We start from the raw sequence: 25,624 nt of genomic DNA, 5'->3' as shown, positions 1-25,624 counted from the left end.
CTGCCTGTATGTGTATGGTTGTGAGACCATATACTATATCTTGGGCAGCTTACCAGTGGTCGACACCCTGAAGAAGGATTCTCACTCCCTCAGCAGCCATCAGCTTCTATTAGCTCCTCATCTTGGTAGTTCCTCCCCCATCTATGCTAGAATTATGATCTTGTGAACATCTTATTCAGATAACCACAGCTTCTGTGCATTTGTGAGTGTATCAGCTATGCTATGTACAGAAGACAGTATTTCACAGCACATTTTCCAATCCTCTGGCCCTTACAAATTTTCAATAGTGAAAGACATTTGCAATATAAATGATGAATGAAGGATGGCTTTCCACACTCCATGAAGACAGTCTACAATGCAGTATGTAACGGACAAACATCCGATGAGAAAGCAGAGGGGAGATATGATCATGGATTTCATACACAAACTCTGTAAAGTAACAGTGGTAATTATGGGTGCTCTAATGGATCCAACATGATCTTGTGAGAAGGTAGCTTTTTGCTGTATAGGAATATAGGAACCAGGCTTAATTATCTCCAGCAGCAGTAGGTAATTTACATGCTTCTTTATAATCAGCTCAGGAAACAACATGAGCCCTGAACACATCTGTATTAGTAGTACAAGAAATATGGATGGAGAGCCAGCCATCTCTGTCACAAATAATCAGACACTTTATCTTACTCATGAACAGGAATATAATAAAGGAAAGCAGACAGTAATTTGCCATTCGTTATTTTTGATAAAAAGAAAAAAGAAAAAAAAAAAAGAAAGAAATTTGTTATTTACCAAGTATTGCCCAAGAGATGACAAGAATTCTCAGGCTCTCAGAATTTTCAGTTAGTACAGCTTTAGAACGTATAATTATTTTAGAGAAGTTTCAGATTTCTGAAAAATTAATAGTATCCTTATTTGACCCACATGCTATTTCCCCCTTGTGGTTTGAAAATGCCCCCATAGGGTCGTATATTTGAGTGCCTAGTCACCAGTTAGTGGACCTAATTGGGAAGGACTGGGAGATGACACCCTGTTGGAGGTGTGTCACTGGGGATGGGCCTTGAGGTTTCAGAAGCCCACGACAGGCCCAGTGTCTGTCTTACTCTGCCTGTGGACCAGGTTGTAAAGTTAACTCCATGATTTTCAATCCATTAGTTTCTCTTAACCTGAAGTAACGCAGATGAACCTAAATGAAGTGTTGCCATGCAAGTAACTGTCAGTACTGGTGAGACTCTCGGTCAAAAGGTGCAAAAAGTCTGAAGAGCTGCTGTAGAAGGTTACATGCTAAAGAGGTCTGACAGCTGTAATCCATAGCCCTGAACATATTCTGAACTAGGGAAATAACTCTAAGGCAAATAATTTTATAGAAAGTGTCACATTGTTATAATACTGATTTGTTTAGCTGTACTGTGGTTATCTAAGCTAATATTCTCATTCCTAAGAAAATATAGGGAAATGCTTAGGGCTAAGTGGTACGATATCTGCAACTCATTTTCACATTGTTTGTTTTTTGTTTTTGAAAGTGTGAGATTAATCCCAGCACTTAGGGCAGATGTAGATGGATCTCTCTGAGTTCTAGGCCAGCCAGGGATACCTGTCTCAAGGGGGAAGGAAAGAAAGAGTGTGAGACACAGTGATAAAGTAAGTAGGATGAAATACAGTTTATAAAGTTTCCTCTACTCTGAGTTATATAAAACCAAAAGTTTACCTTAAAACTCCTAAATTAACATCTCTTTTATGTATCTGCATTGCAAAGAAATTTGAAATTATATGGAGAATGATTGGTTGGTTGGTTTTGTGTTTTTTTTAGACAAAGTCTCATGTAGCCAATACTGATTCTGAATTCCCGACATAGCTGATATACCTTGAACCCCTGATTCCTTTTCCTCCTCTTAAGTGCTAGGGTTATACAAGTGTACCACCATGCCCAACTGTAATTTATTTTTAAAAAGACAAAAAATAGTTCTCATTATTTAAAAAGATAGTGTTGTATGAATGACTGTCATGTAGAAAAATCCCAAGTTAGTAATAAAGAACAGAAGGACCTGAGTTTTTTGTTTATTATTCTGTTGTTGCCTAAAGGACCTGTGTTCTATATTAATTTGCCCCAAATGTCTGTAAAATAGATATTTTGAGGATTTGTTAAACATTTCCTGTTTAACTAATATGCTTTCTTACAAAATGATACTTGTAAAAATTGGATTTGGATGGCTTTTGTTTTACACAAATACTTCTATGAATTTAGTTTTAAATTTTAAGCCAAGGTATGGTGACACATGCTAGTAACCCCTGAACTCAAGAGGATTGTGAGTTTGAGGGCAGCGTGGGCTACATTCAAAAACAAGTCAGATACAAATGTTGATACTTACTGAAGAATTGAGATTCTGAATACAGCATAGGGACAGTTTATCTTTTTATCTGTAAAATGTTAGAAAGGATTCAACATGATATGCAGTTTTAATGAGAAATCTAGAATAGTATTATTTGTCGAATATTTGAAAGCTTACCATGTTCAAAATTGTGGTTTGTGTTAGGAGAGGAGTGAAAATAAATGAGCTATGCTCCTTTAAAGCAGGCAGTTGAGACAGTGCTTACGACAGAAAAAACATTAAGTAACATAGATGAAATATAGTTAGTCGTGGAGATAGGAGAAGAGGTAGCATTGAAGTATGAACTTGAACAAGAAGGAGGATTTGAGTGTGTTACATGTGACAAAGAAGGGCATCCAGGCAGAGGGGACCAAATGGGTGCCGCAGGGAGAGGACTGTATGAGACTACCGGTAATAGAGCTTCCCCTTGAGGAGGGAGGAGAAAAACAGGAGAACTAATTCTTCAGTTCTGCACCAAATACTGTGCATTTATTTTCTCACTTAAACGTTACAACTTTACCATCTTTTTGTAGGGGAAGGAGATTGAGACAGAGTCTCACTATTTAGCTTTGGCTGGTCTAGAGCTCACTGTGTAGTCCAGGCTGGCTTCAAGTTTACAGAGATCTGCCTGTCTCTGCCTTCTGAGTCCTAGAATTAATTTTATTTAAACTAGGTGAAAATGAATTGCAGACTTTGTACCGTTTTAGTTCTAAACGTTGGGATTAAAGGCATGTACCACTATGCCTAGCACAACTTTATAACTTTTATTTTTTTTTTATATTAAAGAGTTCAAATCGTAAATAAGTTGTCTGATGTTTGCTACTGTTGACATTGAAATTCCAATTCAGATTTGTTTTAAGATTGTGCTTTCAGTTTTTTTAGAAGTTGATTTTAAAAACTTAAAACCATGAGATCTTGACTATCAGTTTGACTGGATTGAGAGTCCCCTAGATGACACATTTCTGGATGTGTCCATGCGAGGGTTGCCAGAGTGATTTAACTGAGGAGAGAAGACCCATCTTCTGTGAGTCTTTTGACTACCTTAAAATTTTATACTGAGAAACTTGAAAGGCGAACAGAAAACAGGTTTTCTGCAAGCAGAGTGTCCTCATTCATTTCTCTTTTTCCTGACTGTGACTAGCCACAGCAGGCTTCCCTTCCACGATGGATGCGCTCTCAGACTGTGAGCCAAAGTAAAACTTCCTTAAGTTGCTTTTGTTGTGAATTTAGTCAGAGCAATGAGAGAATAAACTAACACAGAAATTGGTATCAAGGAGTGGGCTCCTGTGATAAACCTCACCACATGATTTGTAGGCTTTTGTATCATTTGCAGGAGGAATGTAGAAGAACTCCACCTAGAATGTAGAATGTAGAACTCTAAGCGAGAATGTAGAAAAAAAAAAAAAAAAAAAAAAAAAAAAAAAACACTAGAATAGAATGTAAAAAACAAAATAGAATGTAGAAAACTCAACTAGAATGTAGAATGTAGAAGAACTCCACACTAGAATGTAGAATGTAGAAGAACTCCAAGCTAGAATGTAGAATGTAGAAGAACTCCAAGCTAGAATGTAGAATGTAGAATATAGAACTCCAAGCTAGAATGTAGAATGTAGAAGAACTCCAAGCTAGAATGTAGAATGTAGAAGTCAAGCTAGAATGTAGAATGTAGAAGAACTCCAAGCTAGAATGTAGAATGTAGAAGAATAACTAGAATGTAGAATAGAAGAACTCCAAGCTAGAATGTAGAATGTAGAAGAATAAAAATGTAGAATGTAGAAGAACTCCAAGCTAGAATGTAGAATGTAGAAGAACTCCAAGCTAGAATGTAGAATGTAGAAGAACTCTAAGCTAGAATGTAGAATGTAGAAGAACTCTAAGCTAGAATGTAGAATGTAGAAGAACTCCAAGCTAGAATGTAGATTGTAGAATATAGAAGAACTCCAAGCTAGAATGTAGAATGTAGAAGAACTTCAAGTAGAATGTAGAATGTAGAGGAACTTCAAGCAGAGCCTAATAGGAGTATGAAAGACCAGAATGTCAAGAGAAGTATGGAGACCTAGCTCTTAAGGGCTTTTTTCTTTTTTTTTTTTTTTTAAAGTGGTTTCTAAAGTAGTAAAAGTGGATGAATAGACTGTTACTTCAAATGTATTTTCTGTTAGTCTTTCATGTTTCTTAATATAAAATTTTAAGGTAGTTGAGGTAAATGGAAATTTAACAATATAGTTATTGTTGTCGATCTCCTTTTCAAAAATATCCTCTTAGATTTATTTAGTACATTTTTATTTTCTACTTTTCTCATAGTTAATAGTAACCAACCGTCAGTGTGCACCTTGTTGACAAAAGGATACAATTTTATTTAATTTATTTATATACTTAGAAGTTAGGGTTGTTAGAGTTCCACTTTTCAATGTTTTATCTTTCAAGAAGCCTTTCTTCATTTTTCTCTAACTCAGTAATCTCAACTTCCTTTTAAATCAGGTAGCAATGTGTTTCTTTCTAAATGCATTTTAATGTATATAGGTTTTTATTTTTATGTATTTTCTGGATTGTGAGAACTTGGGGATTGGAGATGATATCACTGTTCTTCTATACTCCTGAGACTGAATATTGTAGTTATATTGTACATAGTAGATGTTCCATAACTATTTGATCTGAATTGTTCTTAGTCTTAAAAACCATTTTATAGCTTAATTTGCATGCATAATAGCTCTCACAAACTAGAGACCGTCGATATACAGATTTCCATTTTGGTGCTGGCGAGATAGTTCAGTAGGTGAAGATACCTGTTGCACAAACCTGTTCAATTGACCCAAGTTCAATTACTAGAACCCACATAAAGGTGGAAGAGAGAACTGATTCCATAAAGTTGTCCCTTGACTTCCACACACAGTATGGCACATGTGCTCACACACCTCATAGGGACACACACACTGATCATTAATAAAATATTTTTTAAGAACAGAACAGATTTCCTGGGGCTGGAGAGATGCTTTGGTGGTCAAGAGCACTGCCTGCTCTTGCAAAGGACCTGAGTTTGGCTCTTAGCCATCCATAACTCCAGGTCTAGGAGATCTGATGCCCTCTTTTGACCTCTAAATGCACCAGGCATGCATGTGGTGCATATACACATACAGGTAAAACACTCGTACACATAGAATAAAATAAATGAATCTAAACCAGATTTTACAAAACAGAGTTCCTTTCACCATTGTTTCATGTGTGAAAATCTAATACTTGTTCTTAACTATAACTCTATTATATTTATCCTTTACTGGCCATACATACCAGGGGGCACTGGAAGAAAATCAAATTATAAATGATTTCTTTTTTTTTTTTTTTTTGTTTTTCGAGACAGGGTTTCTCTGTGTAGCTTTCCGCCTTTTCCTGGAACTCACTTTGGAGACCAGGCTGGCCTCGAACTCACAGAGATCCGCCTGGGCTCTGCCTCCCGAGTGCTGGGATTAAAGGCGTGCGCCACCACCGCCCGGCTTATAAATGACTTTTTAGTACATAGCAGAGCTCCTGTTTGCTACAAGAAAATGAATTTTTTTTTTTGCCTTAGTTGATAAGAAAAAGGAAAAAAATGGGTAAGACTTTAAAGATTAATCATGGAGATCCCTGTCATTTTGAGTAGGTTTCCCTTGCATTCCACAACTCTGAGTCCGTTTTCTACTCTTTCTGTTTTTCTTCCATAAAAATTCCTTCCTGAAAGTGCCAGGAATTGATCCTTTTTTGACACAGACCTTCTTCTTTTGTGTCCCTTGATCCCTTGATCTTCCCTTTTCTGTTTTATTGCCAGGATCCAGTGATCCGGCTCAGGTGTTTGTCTCAGGTGTGGACTAGCATAGGCCTGCAAAGCCCTGAGTCCTGCTGCCCCTGATGCTGCAGAAACACAAACAACAGAAATCTGAGTGACTTATCTCTAGGCATTTGGCTTGCATTTGGGGAATTATTTGTTGTGTTTTCAATCCGTGTGTGGATCTGAAGCTGCTGCCCAGTGCCCAGTGATGATCTTCATTCTCTCACTACAGTAGAGCCGTTCCTGACAACAATTGAAAACCTCTTTCTACTTTTGTACCCGTGTCGCTAAGAACAGTGGATAAGACATTTATTATTCTCATTTTGCAGATGAGGAAACTGACACTTGGTGAAGTTACGAAATTTGTCCAAAGTCACACAGCTTGTAAAAGGCACAGCCAAGATTCAGAGCCAGGTCTGTCCAACTTCAAAACTACTAATCAAGGCTAAGACACTTTGAAATAGCTGTGATATACCAACCTATGATGAATTATATTGGTATTAATATTGCTTACATATTCCTTAACTCCTTTGGATAATTTTTAATGGTGAGGTTTTTGTCCTTCCTAAATTTTTCATTTTTCTTTTAAGTATTGTGAAAAGTAATATAGCATAGTAGCTAAGGGCTTGGGTTTTGAAGACAGATAACAAGGGTAGAGATTTTTATGCTTCTGTGCTTACGTGTGTGACATTGGGAGTTACTTATAGGTGAGTTTCCCTTTCTGTAAAATACTGGTAGTGCTGTGGTGGGATTGTTGTGAATAGGAGGTCATTTTACACATGTAAGACACTTTTCTACTTGTATGCACTTATCTTACTATATGCCTGGCACATAGTAAGCATTTAAAAATGTCAACTAGGTATTTTCATCTTTTAGCAGCTAGTAAATTACCAAATAGGAAATGACAAAGTTAAGACTACAATATACTTAAACCAAAATTAAACTGGAATAAACTAGACCTAGAGGAAAATCACTAATTTGATGAAATTCATATCTGTTGTAAAGCATGTTGGGTAGCTGTTTACAGGTCTGACACCTACCAGAATCTTACGTAGTCACAGTGATGACAACACCTGACTGAAACAATACTCTGAAGATTTAAAGTAATAATAATAATTTTGCTAAGTACTTTACATGGTTTTAGAATGAGAAAATTGGCCAGATAAATCTTGCCTAGTGTTACTAGGAATGCTATTTTCATCTATTTTTTCAAAAGGTTTTTTTTTTCTATTTATGATTCTTTAAGATAGATGCTTATCAACTATTCTTTCCCCTCATTTCCTTTCTTCTGTGGTGCTGGTCAAACCATGCTAGGTAGAGGCATCCTAATTTTATTTTTTTAGTCTAATTTACAAGCGGCCCAGCATGTGAGTCTTTTTATTATTAATTATGTGTATCTTCAAGTGCAACGTTTCTGTTATAATTGTCTTTGTCTTTCTGTCATAAGCTATGATCTGTAGTCTATAAGTCCATGTGTGGTTTTAAGTTTTGAAAGTGTGTATGTGTGTGTTTATATATGCATAGCTTTCTGTCATAGTCAATTTGAACTACAAAACAAGATTCAACAACTTCTACTATGGTCAAGAAGAGATCTGTAGTCGGAAGGTTTCCCTGGTCCCGCCAGGCCCCCATGGTCCTATGGCCCACTTATAGAACAATCACTCAGAAGCTTATGTTAATTATAACTGCTTGGCCATTTGCTGAGGCTTATTACTGATTAGCTCTTACATTTAAATTAACCCATAATTCTTATCTATGTTTAGCCACGTGGCTTGGTACCTTTTCTCAGTTCTGCCTTGTCATCTTGCTTCCTCTGTGTCTGGCTGGTGACTCCTGACTCAGCCCTTCTTCTTCCTAGCATTCTCCTCATCTGCTCGCCTACAATTCCTGCCTGGCTACTGGCCAATCAGTGTTTTATTTATCAACCAATCAGAGAACACATATTCACAGTGTACAGAAAGACATCCACAGCAGAGATCCATCTAAAGCACGGTGGTGTAGACAGTCTAAAGCTAAAGGAACGAGCCAGGGTGAGCAGGCAAATGAAGACAGTAAGTAGCAGTTGCTGGGTGACAGCACCTCTGTGGCTTCTCCTCCTCATGCTGATGAAGCTTAAAGGAATAACCAGTGACCCATGTCTTCATGTCCTTGGTTTCTGGAAAACTCAGTGTTATTGATAGAATGGTAATTTTCTTTTTCTTCTGTTTCTACTTTTCCTCCCAATCCACCTTTTTGCCCCTCCTTCCTCACAAACTTTTAACATTTCTGAAACTAGGGAGCATCTCTCATTTATTTTTAACAGCTTTTCATAATTAATGAACATTTATTAATACTTTCAGCATTTTTCTTTAGTGGAATACAAAATAATGGTACATCTCGCAGATGACGGTATCTAGTGTTACTGGTTTCTTGAGTCAGAGCCAAGTTTTCTGTCTCAACGATGAAGAATGAGGAGTGAGGACAATACAAGAAGGGCCGGCAGCAGAGTTCATTGGAAGGAAAGAGACAGCTCTCTAATGAGTTGCCAAATAATGGTTTTGGAGCAGAGGATGGGAACGGGCCAATTTGGTCCTATCAGTATGCAAATTAGGCATTAGGCCAGGATGAATCTGGATAGTTCATTTATATGTAAGTGGGGAATTCTAATCAGATGAGCAGGTATGTACAGTCTCAGGAAAGCCCACCTAAGTTCCGTGTGGGGGTAAGGAACCAGCAAGTAAGAAGAACAGAGTGGTCAGCCAGTGTTTTGATGAGTCAGGGCTTTTTAGATTTTAGTTCCTTAAGCTCACCAATTAGGTTGTTTGCTGTAAAACCTCAGTGTTGTTGGAGGTGGCTACTGGTTCCACCAAGGCCTAGATTACTATTTCTCTTGGCTCTGTAACCTGACTAACTGCCTACAAAATGAGGGCTGGCTGCATTACTAATTCCCACCACTACCTCCTTGATAAAACATGCATTTTTACATAGACAGTAGTACGGTATGGTTCTTTACCTCATCCTACTTGAAATATCCCCTTTCTTGTCATGTTCACACTTAAATCATTCAAAACCTTTAAAGGAAGAAATATATGTGTACGCATACACATTGTGGTGCTGAGATCAGGCCCTGCTTTCCCTGTTCTAGACTAACATCATATAATTTAATTTTCTTATCCTTGCGCTTCTTCCATTACCTAGCACAGTACTTTGTTGGCCAAAAGGTGTTAGCAATTAAGGGAAGCATGTAGGTCTGATGAATCATAGTGCAGACTATAACAATTTGTTAGTGACATTCGGCTTCTTGGTGAGAGAATTTAAATATTCTCTAGCTAAGATTATTTTGGGCAAAAGAAGATGCTTTTAAAACAGGTTAGGGAACTTATTATTGAATGTTGAAGCATCTGAAAATATTCAAGAATAAGTTAAATCAATGAAACAAAAAAGTAAATAATTACAATTTACCGTGAAAGAAATGAATTGTGTAATAAAGAAGAGTTGAGTGTGGAGGGCCACGATTCTAATCCCAGCACCTGGGAAACAGAGGCAGGTGGAGCTCTGTGAGGCCAGCCTGGTCTGCATAGCAAGTTCCAGGACAGCCAGAGCTACATAATAGAGACAACCCATTGGTTTCTTTTTTTTAAAAGAATTACAGAGGGCAGGAGAGGTGACTCTGTGATTAAATACACTTGCTGCTCTTGCAGAGGACCTGGGTTTAGTTTTCAGTGTCCAGATGGAGATTCACAACGATCTGTAACCCCAGTTCCAGGAGAATCTGATGCCTTCTTCTGGCTTCTGTGGGAGCCAGGTGTGCATGTAATGGGTATGCATACATACATGCAAGCAAGGCACTCATATACAGAAAAATTACAAATCTAAAAATTTTTAAATAGATAAATCTTTTAAAAATGAATTATAGAGAAAAGTCTTTAGAAAGTAAAAAAAGAAGATCTCATCAATGAGATAACACTGAAGGTGAAACTTAAGTATGAGGAAGAAATAAACCCTTGAGGAGTCTAGAAGAGAAACATTTCAGGAGAAAGAAACAACAGGCTTCAACGGGAAATAAGCTTCAGGAAATGAAAGAATCATGAGTTCCCTACAGAGAGGGCCACTTCAAGCTAAGAGTCAGGCAGAGGCAATACTCAGTATGTGAGCATTTGCTGAGCATTTGTGTCTGGATGCTGTTTGCAGCAGAGGCACTAAACTAAATGCTGAGTTTGAACTTGATCTGAAAATACACTTAGGAAGCCAATGGGGCGCTTACACAGTGCCATAACCCATTTTTAAAAGATTATTCTGGGGGCTTGAGATGGCTCAGCAGGTAAGGGCACCTGCCACCAAGTTAATGACTTGAATTCAGTCCTTGGGACCCCCATGTTGGAAAGATAAAACAGACTTCTATAATCAGTCAGTCCGTAAATATAAAGCTCTGGCTACCACATACATGGCTGATCAGAGAGGAACAATAGAAATAAATCCTAGTTTGCACTTTACTGTAGCCCAGATAAGTTGTATTGGGCTGTGGTGGTTCGGGAGACAGAGCAGTGGACAGATGTGAGTTCTGTCTTAGAAGTGTTTATTGATAGCTTAGATTAGGGAATAGGAGTGTAAGAAAGGGAAGACCAAGATTCAAGAGGGCTGAAAAAGCTGAAGGATGAGGTGTGTAAAGAACTTCCCAACTTACAAACATTCGCGATCTTGCCTCTCCTCCTCCGCCCTGCCTTTCTCTCCCTCCCTCCTCCTGCTTTCCACTTTCCCTCCTGCCTGCCACACTGCCTCTCCTTCTCTTCTTCCTCTTCTCACTTCTCATTCTTGGAACCAAGCATATTTTATTCTAGTCTGCCTCTCCAGATTTCAGCACCTTTTCCTCTTCCTACACTTGACAGATGCTTAAGGGAAGAGAGCCAGTGTAAAAAGTAGGTTATCATTTTCCGGAACTGCCCTTTCTCACCAAGATGTTCCTTGCTTAATCAATTTTTACTATATCAGAACAAAATTAAATTTTATTTTTAAAGTAAAGGTAAATTCTTGAGTATGTTCTTAATGAAATCGTATGTGAATGTGTGTTGTGGGCTTAAGGGTGATGGCCATATCTTTTTGTTTTTGTTTTTGTTTTTTTGGTTAGGTCTCCCTGTTTAGCCTATGCTGGCTTTGAACTCATGATCCTCCTACCTCAGCCTTACAGGTGTGCTAGTACTACAGTGTCTGGCTTTGACCATTTACGTATGTATTTTTTAATCTATAAAATGTTAACATGACTTAAGATACATGTTCATGAATCATAAATTCAATTCACTGATTGTTTTCCCAACTAAAAAATAAAATTAGGGCTTGGCAAGATGGCTCAGCAGGTAAAAGCATTCACTGTGCAAGCCTGATAACCTGAGTTTGAACCCCCAGTGGAACTGACTCCCTGAAGTTACCATCTGACCTCCACGTGATGTGCTCGGGCACTTGTAGACCAGCAGTCACACATATGACATATGTCAGATACATGTACACGCTAATGATAATAATAGAAGTTTTTAAAACATGGTTTTGTAACTGCAAGAAGAATCATGTTTGGTTGGTTTGGGCGTTTTTTGAAGTGTTAGGACTTGAAGCCAGACCTCGTACATGGAGGTCAAGTGCTTTGCTGGTACTAGAAATCCAGGGTGGAGCAGGAGGAGCTCTTCAGGTGCAGCCTTTGACAGCTTTTGCATCCCTTGGTGCTTGAGTAGCAAGTGGTGGCAGCAGGCAGACTCAGGCAGTGCTACTATTCTCTAGTTAGTGTTCCTGGCTCACGTGCTGCTAGTCAAGAGGCCTTAGGTCTGCGGGTGTTAGAGTTCCTCTCTAGGCCCTGGGCAACAACTGGCATCGCCGTCGCTTCCAGACAGGATTGTGTACTGGGATTTCAACATCTGACGGCTTTTCATCTTCTGGAGAGCAGGGCCTACCATTTGACTTCTCTGGCTCTTCCTGGTCTTTAACTTTCTTCTGCTGTCGTTTCCTCTCCTCACCTTGTCCTGTCCACTCTCTTGCACTGTTCAGCTGCCTCCTCTTGCTATGGCCATTGTCACTGGTGCCTCTGCCAAGGAGGCAGTTACTGCCCATCTTTGACCATCTCCACCACGGTCAGCTGCCAGACTTGAAGCCCCACCCCCTCTGCAGCTGCCGCGCACCTGGCCACGCTGCCACTTTCACAGCTTGACCTGCTGACTGCTCGGCTACCGTGGCTGTTGTCCCTCTGCTGTTTCTGTCCTTGCTGCCACTGCACTGTCCGCTGTGCTTTTCTTCGTGTTACCAGCTCAGGCTGCACTACTCAAGGAGGCAAAGCCAGGCTCCTCGAGAGGCTTTCCTTGGATGTACGCCTGCGACATTAGGGAAGCGGGCGGGAATGGCTGCAGGGCTGCCTGGGGTTCAGTAAGGCTTGTGATAGCAGAAACCTGTAGCCACTGATGGCCACTGGCATGTAGTGGCTCCCAGTTCATCTTCGGTGGATGGCTCTTCATTCCTTTTTCTGATGAGAGCAAATTCTTTCTTTAGAACTAGTGCCTTGTTTGGCATGTTTAACATTTAGTCCTTGAACCCTTAAGTAGTGCTTTTGAAACATGAGGCTTTTACAGTATCCCTCAGTAATCCACTCCAGTGTGAATTATCAAGGTAGAAAAGTAGTCTTATATAATTACAGAGTTCCTGAACAGTTGCTTTCATTAAAATGTTTCATTAACACTTTAATGAAAATCATTTCCTAATTTCATGCATATGTGATGTTCTTTGGTCATAGCTCCCTCCCCCTACCCATTATCCTCTCTTGTTCCCTTCTCCCTTCCACCAAACCTGTTGTTGTTCCCAATAAGGTTTCCTCCTACCTTTATGTCTTTATTTGTTTGTTTGGTGGCCCATTTCATCTAATCAGGGTTGCCTGGGTAAGGCTGGATGGTAGACTATTTATTTGAGCAAGGACAACTTACTAGTGGCCATATGACTGAGGAATATGATGCCCTCTCCCAGCAGCCATTAACTTCTATAGCTCCTCAGACATGGGGCCTCATAAGTGCCTCTTTTTTTTTTTTTAAATATCAGAATAACTGCAGATTCAAAGCCGATTGCATACATCTGTACATTGAAGTTCTGCCATTGCTGTAATAGTTTTCTGTTTTGAGTCAGGGTCTCAGTGTGTAGGAGGACACTTAAAACTCCTGATCCTCCTGTCTCACCTTCCTGGCTGCTGTTCCCTGGTTAGATTATACCTTTAGTGCACTAATTCCTCACCTCTTTAGTTTTGATCTGTTTTCCCAGCTCTGTTTCTAATTTATAGCTTGGGTGTATGAGGCATATGGTTCATCATTTTCTGTTAGAGAAGTTTTGTTTGTCTGAGGCCATGGCTAGTGGTGTCCTGTGACAAACTGACTGTAGAAGATTGTTTTAGGAACCCAAACCTCCTTAGTTGGTGAACCTAGTCAGTAAAGCTTTGTTCACTCATTGAGTCTTTTTTTTACAGTAGAACATTCATTTTTAAAGTTTTCTTTTCCTTGGAGTGTTACTTGTCATTCTGCTTATGTTTTATAGAGTTCTTTGGAACTGCTTTTCAGTTAGTCTCTTCCTAAACATGAGCATCTGATATTTTGAGACAATTTCATCTTACCAATCTGTAAACTTGTACATGAAATGCCTTTTGTAATACTATTTATACAGTGGCTAGTGCTGTTTATTATTTCTTGTTTTTATTTTATTCCTTTCTTTGGAGAATGGATTATGGCATGGACGTAGTTGTGTGCATGTGCATACATATACCATACATGGTGCATGTATGCACAATCCCAAGATTTTGAGTACAATTTGCCACATAGGCACATAAATTTAGGAATGTTCAGAAATTATTGTCAAGTATACAGCTATTTACCATGAAAAATATAAAAATGCAGCTGACTTCCAAGTGATATTGATAGGATTTCCTGTTTGAATCGGTTGTGTAAATGAGTAAGGTAAAAGTGAAACAACAGGCCGGGCGGTGGTGGTGCACGCCTTTAATCCCAGTACTCGGGAGGCAGAGCCAGGCGGATCTCTGTGAGTTCCAGGCCAGCGTGGGCTACCAAGTGAGTTCCAGGAAAGGCGCAAAGCTACACAGAGAAACCCTGTCTCGAAAAACCAAAAAAAAAAAAAAAAAAAAAAAAAAAAAGTGAAACAACAGAATAATGCATTCAGAGTTCATCTGACTGTGTTCAGAATTATTGTGGATCCTAAAGTTTGATTTTTGAGTTTAATATTGAGCTTCTGTACTAATTTCAACTCACCCTCAAGCCCTCCAAACAAGTATCTCAGCTTTAGGAAATGTAAAGGTGAGGATGGACCTCCTAAATCCTACCATAAACAGTGGATTCTGTTCTCTCGTGAAGTGAGAGAGGTGGTAGGGAAATAAGATCACAGTACCTGATTGTCAAAGGATTTTGTGCTGGGATACTGTGAAAACTTTCAAATGAGAACAACCCCCTGGTTTATTTCTGACGTCAGTGTACCAGTGAATGTGTCTGGAGGACAGGTTCACGGATACCATAGACAAGCTTACCAGCTTAGAACTCTACATTATTTCCTTTTTGCCTGACTGCCATGCCTAACTTTGTGCCTCCCTCAAATCTTTGCTCAAATGTCATTTGTTTACTTGTGGTGAGATCAAACCCAGGGCTTTGTAGTGTTAGGTAAGTACTCTACCACCGAGCCACGCCCCCAGAAAAAATGTCTGTTTTATAATTTAAAACTTCACATGGCCTTAGGCACTTCTGACCCCCTCTTTATTCTCTTATCTGTTTTGTTGTTTTCCAGACAGGGTTTCTCTGTTAGTTAGCCCTGCTGTCCTGGAACTAGCTCTGTAGACCAGGTTCAGAGAGCTGCCTGCCTCTGCCTCCCAAGCTCTGGGATTAAAGGTGTGTGAAACCACGTCCAGCTATAGTCTGCTTATCTTTTTCTATGTAGTTTTCTAAGACCTAAAAAATAGTCTTTCTCGGGCTGGAGAGATGGCTCAGCAGTTAAGAGCACTGGCTGCTTTTCCAGAGGACCTGGGTTCAGTTCCCAGCACCCACATGGCAGCTCCCAACACTGTCTGTAATTGCAATTCCAGGGGATCCAACACCCTTACACAGATGCACCAATGCAAATAAATAACTCATTAAAAAAAATAGTCTTTCTCAATTCCTATAGACAACTTTTCCTACCAAGAGACTCCTGTTGGTCAAAAGATGAATGAATTCACTTGTTTTATTGCATCGAGAGAGAGCACCACTTTGACAGAATATTGGTTATTAGGGGAAGTTAAGAAAGAGTATTTAACCAGGCAGTGGCATACACCCTTAGTCTCAGTACTCAGGAGGCAGAGGCGGGTGAATCTGTGAGTTTGAGGCCAGCCTGGTCTACAGAATTCATTCTAGGACAGCCAAGGCTACACAGAGAAACCCTGTCTAAAAAGAGTATAGGGGTTTTTGTTTGGTTTTTAAGCTGTTGATTCAGTGGATTCTGTTTGATTTTGCCATGTGTATGTTTGTGATGTATGTATGTATGCTTGTTTGAGAGGATATGAGACCATGCGTATACACACATGAGAGAAGAGTTTTCCTAATTGCTCTCCACCTTATTTTTTGAGTTAAAGCTTCTCACTGATCCAGGAGCTCACTGAGTATGCTAGGCTTGCCCAGCCAGTAAACCCCAGGCATCTTCTAAGTTCTCACTAGGTGGTCCATGCTGGCCTTGAACTTGTTGTAACCCTCCTCCATATTCAGAAATTAAATTTCAGGAGTGGTGAGATTGCCCAGCCCAGCGTGTAAAGGTGCTTACCACTGCCCCGGTGATCTGAGTTCATGCCCTGAGCTCACTTCCGTGGAGGAAGGATGAGCCTCCAAGTTGTCTTCTGGCCTCCACATTGCACCATGGCTGACCCTGCCACAACATGTTGAAAGAGAGAAATTAAACAATCGTGTTTTAATACCCCAGGAATGGAATCTAGACATACATCTTGTTTGTTCTACTTTCAGTTCAAGCACTGGAATTACAGGCAGATCACTGTACCTTGCTTTGATTTAGACAAGTCCTTCAAGGTCCTGAACTTATTGGGGTTAAATCAAGTATGTGACACATTTAGAATGGTGGGCACAGCAAGAAGGGAGTCTTTTCTCTTGTCCTGGTATGACAGCTGTTTGCCCTAGTGTAGGACCTATTTGTGTAGATAAGTTAGTTCACCAGGATTTCTGGAATCAGTGAGGCTGATTAAGGGTTTAACACAGTGGTTCTCAACCTCCCTAATACTGTGACCCTTTAACATAGTTCCTTGTGTTGTAGTGACCCCCAACCTTAATGTTAATATCTGATATGCAAGATATCTGATATTTGATCCCCAAGGGGGTCGTGACCCACATTTTGAAAACCACTGTTTAACAGGTTTATTATCTTGACCACTACTCCTTATCCCCCTACCCCCCACTTTCCCCCCCTCCCGCCCCCCCCCAAAAAAAATCCAGAGCTCAGTTTGTGTGGCCTTGACTCAGTTCTCACTGCTGCTTTCCTGTACTTCTCTTCAGTTCCCTGTCTCCACCAAGGGCACCTCCAGTCCCTAGTTTAGTTCTCTTCATAACTTGTCTGTAGGTCTTTTCCCCCTTTGGATTTGTTTTTCCATATTATTATCAGAGTAATTAAACCAGACCGCAAGTCTGACCATGCAGTCCTGGTTTAAACCCTTCAGACAGCTTCTGATTTCCCACAAACCCTCGCTCCTTTGAGATTCCCTGGCCTATCTCGGCCACTCTTACTATGTGCTGCCACCCAGAATTAGGTTTTCCACATCTCTGCTTTCATTGATGTCGTTGCTTCTACTTGAAATACTTTTTATTCCTCTACCCCACCGTCTGTCACTAATTTTGGTTCCTTGGAACTTAACTCAGACCGTGACTGCTCATAGGAAATAATGTTTCAGGGTTTCTATATTATTACTACTATAGAGAGTCACCTAAAGCCATGGAAGTAGACTAGATCAACACACAGTAAGCTTTCAGGATTTGGGATGTTTTGTTTGTTTGTTTGCTTGGTTTTTGGTTTTTTAGAGACAGGGTCTCTTTGTGTAGCCTCAGCTGTCCTGGAACTCGCTCTGTAGACCAGGCTGGCCTCGAACTCAGAAATACACACCTGCCTCTGCCTCCTGAGTGCTGGGATTAAAGGCGTACGCCATCACCGCCTGGCATGCTTTTAGTTTTTTTGTTTGTCTGTTTGTTTGTTTTTGGTTTTTCGAGACAGGATTTCTCTGTGTAGCTTTGTGCCTTTATTGAACCACATAATTGAGGTGAAGAGGAAGTCTTTAGGAGTGAGAGGTAAAAGGGTATGATTTAAGTATATGTGAAACAACTTCACACATTTGAATAAAAAGCACAGATGGAGAAACACCATACATAGGGGTAATGGCTTGTTAAAGAATGATCGTATAAATGAGAGAGTACAGTTGGAACCATGCTGTTTAGGGAATACCTTTAATGATTGGAGACAGTAGAAGTCCTCAAGAGTCAACAGATAGATGAAGAAGTTAACTAGAGGAATACTGAGGAAGAGAGGGGTCTAGGGAGGAAACAAGTATGTAAAAGAGATAAAAGTTTTTCTAAGGACAGAGGTACAGCTTCTGGGGTAAAGGCACGTGCCACCAAGCCTAATGACCCGAGGCACCCACATGCCAATCACACACACACACACAACACACACACACACACACTTTGACAATTAAATTGTATCTAGTTACCTTTGGAAATTGTAGTATAATGGAGCTTTTTAAAAAATCGGCCTATAGGACAAAAATAATTCTCAGTTCTTATACTTAAAAATTTATCTGTCAGGGGTTAGGAATTTAGCTCAGTGGTAGAGCGCTTGCCTAGAAAGTGCAAGGCCCTAGGTTTGGTCCTCAACTCTGAAAAAAAAAATTTTTTTTTTTAATCTGTCACCTATGTTCAGCTAGGATGGATGTCTTCGGGCCAGTGGTAGTTTCACTAAGAAGTAGCAAGCAGCCGGGCAGTGGTGGCGCAGGCCTTTAATCCCAGCACTCGGGAGGCAGAGGCAGGCGGATCTCTGTGAGTTCGAGGCCAGCCTGGTCTACAGAACGAGATCCAGGACAGGCAACAAAACTACACAGAGAAACCCTGTCTCAAAAAAACAAATAAACAAAAAAGAAGTAGTAAGCAGCCGGGCCATGGTGGTGCACTCCTTTAATCCCAGCACACAAGAGGCAGAGGCAAATGGATCTCTTGAGTTCGAGGCCAACCTGGTTTACAGAGTGAGTTCCAGGACAGTCGGGGCTACACAGAGAAATCTTGTCTCAAAAAACCAAAACCAAGAAAAAAAATAGTGGGCAAGATATCATAATTACATACTTTTTACTTTGTAAATTTATTTGAGAACTCTTTTGTCACTGCTTTTCCAAATTGCCCTCGCCGTGGAACCTTTTCCTTCAACTTTTCCGTGGAAATCAGACGAAATGGATCTTCTCGGAAGTTGTGACAGGCACTTGAAGTCTTTCCTAAGAGTTGTGTGCAATCTTCCAGACCTTCCTTCATGTTTCCTCCTAGACAAGCAGTGGCTGCTGGGCCTTTCTACCGCAAATCCTATGGTTACTTAAAGCATAACTCAAGAACATGGCAGAAATACAGATAGTGAGTCATTTGAATACTGAAAGTGATTGGATATTTAAACAACAATTTTTTTTGACATTTTCGTTCTGTTATTCAGCAAGCAGAATGCCACAACAGGACATCTGCCTGGAAAGGAAAGAGACTCTGCTCTGCTAGGGCCCCAGTTTAGACGGGTGGGAGTCCTGGTGTGCGGTGGGCTGTGACGTCTGTCGTCTGCCCAGCACTGATGAGTCTCCAGCGCTGTGCAGCGCTGTCCTACTCACTGAACAGTCTGCTCGGGGCGAGGGCTCTTTGTTTCTCCCAGTTTATAGTATGCCACACACGACAGGACCAGATTAGGATGATGCAGCCTGCTGTTAAGGAAATGAAAATTGCTCCAGGGTCTAATGAGTACAGTAAAGAAGTCAGCAAAAGCTTTAATGGAGCCACATGAATGTAGAAGGACCTAGCCAAGGCAGGGTAAGGGCTTGTCAGAAAAATAATGATTTTTTGTTAAATGTTAGCTTCTCTTGAGCTAACTCAAACTGAAGTATTTTCTTGCTGTGCAGACAGAGGCACAGAAAAAGGTCTGGCTGTAGAAGACTGTAAGTAGCTTAGTGTAGCTGGAACTTAGCATGCGAATGCTGGGAAGAGCATGGGGGCTGGTAAGAGAAGACCTAAGACAAAGACTGTGGTTGCTGTGCTGAGCGTTTGGACTTAGTCTTAAAGGTGACGGGAGGCAATTGGAGGACTTTAAAGTAGAGTGATTGCATGGTCAGATTGATGTTTTAGAAAGCTGACAGTAATCAGAACAGATTAGAATGAAATGGGCCTTTATTTGGAGCAGTCTCAGTAATGGCCTTTTGCAAGAAGTTAAACAAAACTGTCTCAGTCAGAATAGTAGAACTGGATGCTGGCCACTTCAGGCTGGTAGCCTTAGCTACCCAAGAGGCTTAGGAAAGAGGATCAAGAGTTCAAGGCCAGCCCTAGAAACATAATGAGTCCCTCTTAAAACATTTAGCCATTTTACTTAACATTATTTCTGAACTTCACAATGATCCTGCAAGGTAACAGTTCTTACCATATCTTATAGCAATATAAACTAAGATTAGAAATTTTAATTTCCTTGCTTCAGTCACACCACCAGCAGTGACAGCATAGCGTTCAAACCCAGGTCTGTCTCACTGTAAAACTTACAAGGTTCTTTCAGTTGTGCCAGGATGCCCCTGGTACATAACCTAGATATTGACCAAACCTCAGGTGTGCACCATTTATTAATCAGAAGTGCTTAGTGGGAGCAGCTACTCTGCCTAGCTCCAGGAAGCCAGGGAGTGAACAGGGAATGCGATAGAATCCTGTCCTTGTAGAGCTTATATTCTAGTGGAAATAGTGATGCGAACAAAAGATACCACAAAGAGAAGGCTTGGGGAGGTAGCTTTTGCCTGTGAGTTCCATCCTCATCAGGCGGCGTGAGAAGTGATCAGAGTAAAACAAGAAAAAAAGTGACTAAGAGGGCTCAGAGACGGAGTGCTCGCCTGGTATGTGCAGGGCTGTGGTTTCAGTCCCTTGCCCTGCACACAAGACAGAGAGGCATTTCTGTTCTCTCAAGCAGTGTGTGCTGTCCTGGCCATTGTCAAATATTCTTCAAATCAGGAATACTAGAGTCTTTCTCTTGTCTGCAGTAATAGAACTACAGATGAAAGGGGTAGGATAGACTGTGAGAATGAATGAATAGTGGGACAAGCGCAGGGAAAAGATACTACTGAGGTTAAGTAAAATCGGTAGATAAGGCCACAGAGAGAGAATGAAGAGTTGGGCCTGTAGCTCAGTTGGCAAAATGTGTGCCAGCATGCACAAAGTCTTAGGTTCAATCCTTGGTACCACATGAACTGAGGCGCAGTGCTACACACCCGTAATCCCAGCATTTGAAAAGATGGCACAGGCATCAGACGTTGTGGGGGGGCAGTGTGATTGGAGGGGACTGTGGTTGTCTTTAAAATGATATTCTGATTAAACTTAATGCCTCTCAAAGGACGTGAACTAATGGCCCCCTTTTCCTTTAAAGCAGTACCTTCACATGGGACTTTGGGGTTTGCGGTGGGTTTCGTACTACGATGGTAATCCAAAGTTTATGTAGAAGATGATAACTGTTTGGCACCTCTTTACTGTGTCTGCAGGTTGTAAAAGTGAACATGAACAAACTACGGCAGAGTTTTAGGAGAAAGAAAGATGTGTACGTCCCAGAGGCCAGTCGTCCACATCAGTGGCAGACAGATGAAGAAGGAGTCCGAACTGGAAAGTGTAGCTTCCCAGTTAAGGTAAAAAATCACTGTCTGTGATTCTCTGTCGAGGGGGGGGAGGGTGGGGGGGGGGGGGTGAGGAATTCTCCATGATAGCTCATAGGATGTGAAATCCCATGAATCAGGGCAATTCAAAGAGTCTTCCGGGGCTGGATCTTAAAAAAAAAAAGAAAAGAAAAGAGTCTTCCAAAATTAATCTCCATAATCTGCTTCAGTATGGAAATAAATGAGAAAAATATGTTGCAGTTAGAGATTTTCCTTTTTGTATTTAAATTATTTAAATAAGAATGTCTGGCTGGGTGGTATCCCAGCACTCAGGAGGCAGAGGCAGGCGGATCTCTGAGTTCGAGGCCAGCCTGGTCTACAGAGTGAGTTCCAGGACAGCCAGAGCTACTCGGAGAAACCTTGTTTTGAAAAACAAACAAAAAAAGTTTTAATTAATTAATAATAATAATTTCTGCTTCATAATCTGGAATTAGTACAAATAAGAACACATAGGTGTGGGTTGGGAGTACTGGAGTACTGGGAACTGAACCTAGGGTACTGCTGCCTATGCTAGGCAAGTGCTCTGAGCTACATCTCCAGTCCTCTTACTTATTTGAGACAGGGTCCCACTAAATTGTCCAGACTGTCCTTGAGCTTACCCTGTAGCCCTGGGAGGCATCAACTTATGTCCTTTTTCCTCAGCCTCCCGGGTAGGTGAGATTACCTAGAATCGTGCACTATCATTTCTGGCCAGATAAGATCGCTTCTAATGAGAATACAAGTCCTGAAACATCTAAAGATCCTCAAGAATTAAGTTATTTTCAGTGAGATATGTCTAACAACTAAGGAGACAAGTGGAGTAGGGTTTATTTTCAAAACTACCAAAAAAGAACAAAGCAAAAGCACTGTTTTTTTTCTCACTCCCAGTGAGAGCTAAATGTTTTTGCTTGCTTCTCCCAGTAATAATGTGATTTCTTTAGCTAATATAATTTTCTACTCAGTCTCAATTTATTCACTTTTTATCATGGTTTAGCCTTGCATTCTTCTCTGTCTGAATTTGTAAACTCTTTTTCACCCAATGTTTGTGGTTAGATTACTTTTAATTTCTTTTTCCATTATAATTTCTTGTTCCATGAATACTAGGTGATTTTTCTTGATATTCCATCATAAAAAAATGAAACCACTTTCTCTTATTTTCAAATTTGTATCAGCTGTTTTTATTTCAATTTCTTTACATATTAATAGATTGCTAATGTTTACAATCTCTCCTATAGATATTATTAAATCTCCTATTTTTTTTCAAATAATTTATTTAATTTTATGTGCATTTGTGTGAAGGTGTCAGATCTCCTGGAAAGGGAGTTACAGACAGTTAATGAGCTTCCATGTGGGTGCTGGGAATTGAACCCGGGTCCTCTGGAAGAGCAGCCAGTGCTCCTAACCTCTGAGCCATCTCTTCAGCCCCATCTCCTGTATCTTAAGTTTATTCTAAAAATATTTATTATGAGGCATTAAATTTAATGTAAATCTAAGGAATTTACTATAATTTCTTCTCTTTGAAACCATTGGTTCATTGATATGTTTGACAGATAATTGCTGAATGTCTGCTGCCTGCTACCTGCTACCTAGAACAGGTCGTGTTCTAGAGACTGGGTGTGCAATGGACAGCACAGACAAAAAAATCCCTGCAGTGTTTTCATGTATGTTAGAGAGCGAACAAACAAAGACTTATCTGATGTACCAGGAAGGAATGGTGTATGAAGGGAATAAATGAGGATAGATAGAGTTTAAATATGATGGTTAGGGAAGTCCTCATTGCAGGGGAAATGCCATTTGAGAAAGTAAGCATTGCAGGTGTCTAAGGAAACGGTTAGACAGGGAGGCAGCAAGTGGAGTGCTCGTTAGCAGGAGAGGTCTGGCGTGCTAAGAGGCAGAAACAGCCATTGTGTAGACCAGGTAGCCCTGAAGGTGGGTAAGTAGGAAGTCAATTGTGTAGTTTAGTACTTTCAAATAATACCCCCCTCCCAGCTGCACTCTTTGATATAAATACAATATTCTTTATAAATTCTGAATTAGTTTACACAGTTCCATACTTGCACTGTGTATAAAGAAGGAACAAATGTTGCTAAAATTGTATCTAGCATGTGCAGTCTTCCCGTGATTGACATAGCAGTTACATCTGTCAAAAGTCACTGTGTGTATGTGTATTGAAAGACGAATTGGAATCTAATAAAAGATAACTGAGGAAGCTGTTTCTGTGTTACAAGTGTCTGATAGTAGACTGTCATCTCTTCATTCTTGGGCCCTTGTCTACTAGCTAGAAGTAATTTTCCCAGTTACTGTTACTACAGATGCCCTCATTAGTCACTAAACACTACTGAAAAGTCCTTTGCCTAGAGCTTCTTGAGGGGTGAGAGTTTGGGGATCAGAGTCTTGCTACACAGCTCAGGCTAACCTCAAATACATGATTCTCCTGCCTCACTCTCTCGAGTGCTTTATTACCAGCATGCCCAACTCCATTTTAAGGATTTTGACTTTTACTTAGATAAAATAGGAAACCATTAAAGATTGTTGAGCAGAGAAATCTCATCATGGGACTGCTGCTCTTGAAGGCTCACTCTGGGTCCGTTGCTTACAGTTGGCTATAGAACTACAAGATTAAAAGCAGAGTGCAGTTCCGAGGCCACTGCAGAAGTCCTTGTAAAATAGACGCTGGTTGTGTTAGTGTGATAACTGTCCTCTTTCTTCAGTTCCAGTTTCTGGAGAATATTTTTAAGACCATCACCTTAACCACTCAGCTACAATTATAAAACTCGTATATATATTTTATAGGGAAAGCTGATAGCATATATAGATGGATTAGATTTGTCATGTATCACAAAGAGGAAAAAGAAAGGATGGTTCAAGAAACTTATTTGGAGGCAGCGTCTCAGCTGGCCTTGAATTTACTGTAGCTGAGGATGACCTCCAGCTCCCAATCTTCCTGTCTCTACCTCGGAAGTGCTGGAATTACAGGTGTGCAACCCACACCGTTAAGATGGCTAATCTGAGTGGTTAAAAGGTAAGCTTAGACACAGTGGAGTACTACTCAGCAGAGAAAAACAATGAAAGCATGAAATTTGCAGGCAAATGGATGGAACTAGAAAAAATCATCGTGAGTGAGGTAACCCAAACCCAGAAAGACAGTCATGGTATGTACTCACTCATAAGTGGATTCTAGATATAAAATAAAGAACAATCAGACCACAACCCATAGAACCATGGAGGCTATATATATAGCACGGAGGTCCCTAGGACGACTGTGGCTTATAATAAATTTCGGTTTTACTCAATTATTGAAAAAAAAAAGCCAAATGAATGGAAACACATGAACTATGAACCAAAGGCTGAGGGGCCCCCAGCTGGATCAGGTCCTCTGAATAGGTGAGACAGTTGATTGGCTTGATCAGTTTGGGAGGCAACTAGGCAGTGGGACCGAGTCCTGTGCTCATTGCATGAGTTGGCTGTTTGCAACCTGGAGCTTATGCAGGGACACTTGGCTCAGTCTGGGAGGAAGGGACTGGACCTGCCTGGACTGAGTCTACCAGGTTGATCGCAGTCCTCGGGGGAGGCTTTGCCCTGGAGGAGGTGGGAATGGGGGGTGAGCAGGGGGTAAGGGGAGGGGTTGGGAGGGGGGAGAACAGGGGAACCCGTGGCTGATATGTAGAACTGAATAGTATTGTAAAATAAAATAAAAGGAAAAAAAAAGGTAAGCTTAGCATATATTTTTTTTGGAGGAGATTGTTAGAGGATTATATTTATTTGTGAGTGGGAGAATATAAACTCAGTTTTGGTGTTGTGAATGGGATCTCTTTAAATTTTTGTTTTTTTAATGTTACATAAGTACAGAGGGCCCCTCCCTCCCTTTGTTTTGTTTTTTGTTTCTTTTTTTTTTTTTTTTTTTTTTTTTTTTTTTGGTTTTTCAAGACAGGGTTTCTCTGTGTAGCTTTGCGCCTTTCCTGGAACTCACTTGGTAGCCCAGGCTGGTCTCGAACTCACAGTGATCCGCCTGCCTCTGCCTCCCGAGTGCTGGGATTAAAGGCGTGCGCCACCACCGCCTGGCTGTTTTTTGTTTCTTAAAAGACAACCTTTCACACTACAACTTTGACTGGCTGTTTCCAAACTTACAGTAGTCCTCCTGCCTCTGCCTCCCATGTGTTCATATATAGTCATATATTACCACATTTATAGTCATATATTACCACATTTAGCTTTTGAATGTTTAACATATATCTAGCAACCTTACTAAACTCAGGTGTTAATTTTAGTAATTAACTTGAATATTTTTTTTCCTTTTCTTTTCTTTTTTTAACTGCTCTAGTCAATTTAAGGGAACTATATTTGGTCCTGGGATCATGGCCGAGTATGGCCCCAGCTTTATTGGACATACTTCTTGCGGCAGTTGACTACTTGGGGGTCATGGTGCAGGTGTGTACTTGCAGCAGATCATCTTGTCACAGTTGTACTTCTGGGCAAGCTGACAAAGGAATAGCTCGATGATGCCACCACACAGGCGCAGCACTAGGTGCAGGGTGGACTCTTTCTGGA

General features: G+C 40.5%; 1 protein-coding gene across 7 annotated transcripts in view; it reads left to right on the top strand.

Moving 5' to 3' along the window:
- Window positions 1-25,624, top strand: part of Numb (NUMB endocytic adaptor protein) — a 104,855-nt gene that overhangs the window by 40,893 nt on the left and 38,338 nt on the right. For 6 of the 7 annotated variants that reach the window (XM_037210699.1, XM_028877094.2, XM_037210701.1 and 3 more), the window contains exons 3-4: window positions 6,492-6,576; window positions 20,930-21,070. In XM_037210699.1, coding sequence (XP_037066594.1) covers window positions 20,945-21,070 — 126 coding nt within the window. In that variant the 5' untranslated portion in view covers window positions 6,492-6,576; window positions 20,930-20,944. The remainder of the gene's footprint in view (window positions 1-6,491; window positions 6,577-20,929; window positions 21,071-25,624) is intronic. The other variant, XM_037210698.1, reaches the window with a different exon arrangement.

This window comes from Peromyscus leucopus, chromosome 14, assembly GCF_004664715.2.
Source record: "Peromyscus leucopus breed LL Stock chromosome 14, UCI_PerLeu_2.1, whole genome shotgun sequence".
Classification (NCBI taxonomy): Eukaryota; Metazoa; Chordata; class Mammalia; order Rodentia; family Cricetidae; genus Peromyscus; species Peromyscus leucopus.
The sequence above is the reverse complement of the archived record's forward strand: the minus strand, read 5'-3'. Positions and strand labels throughout refer to the sequence as shown.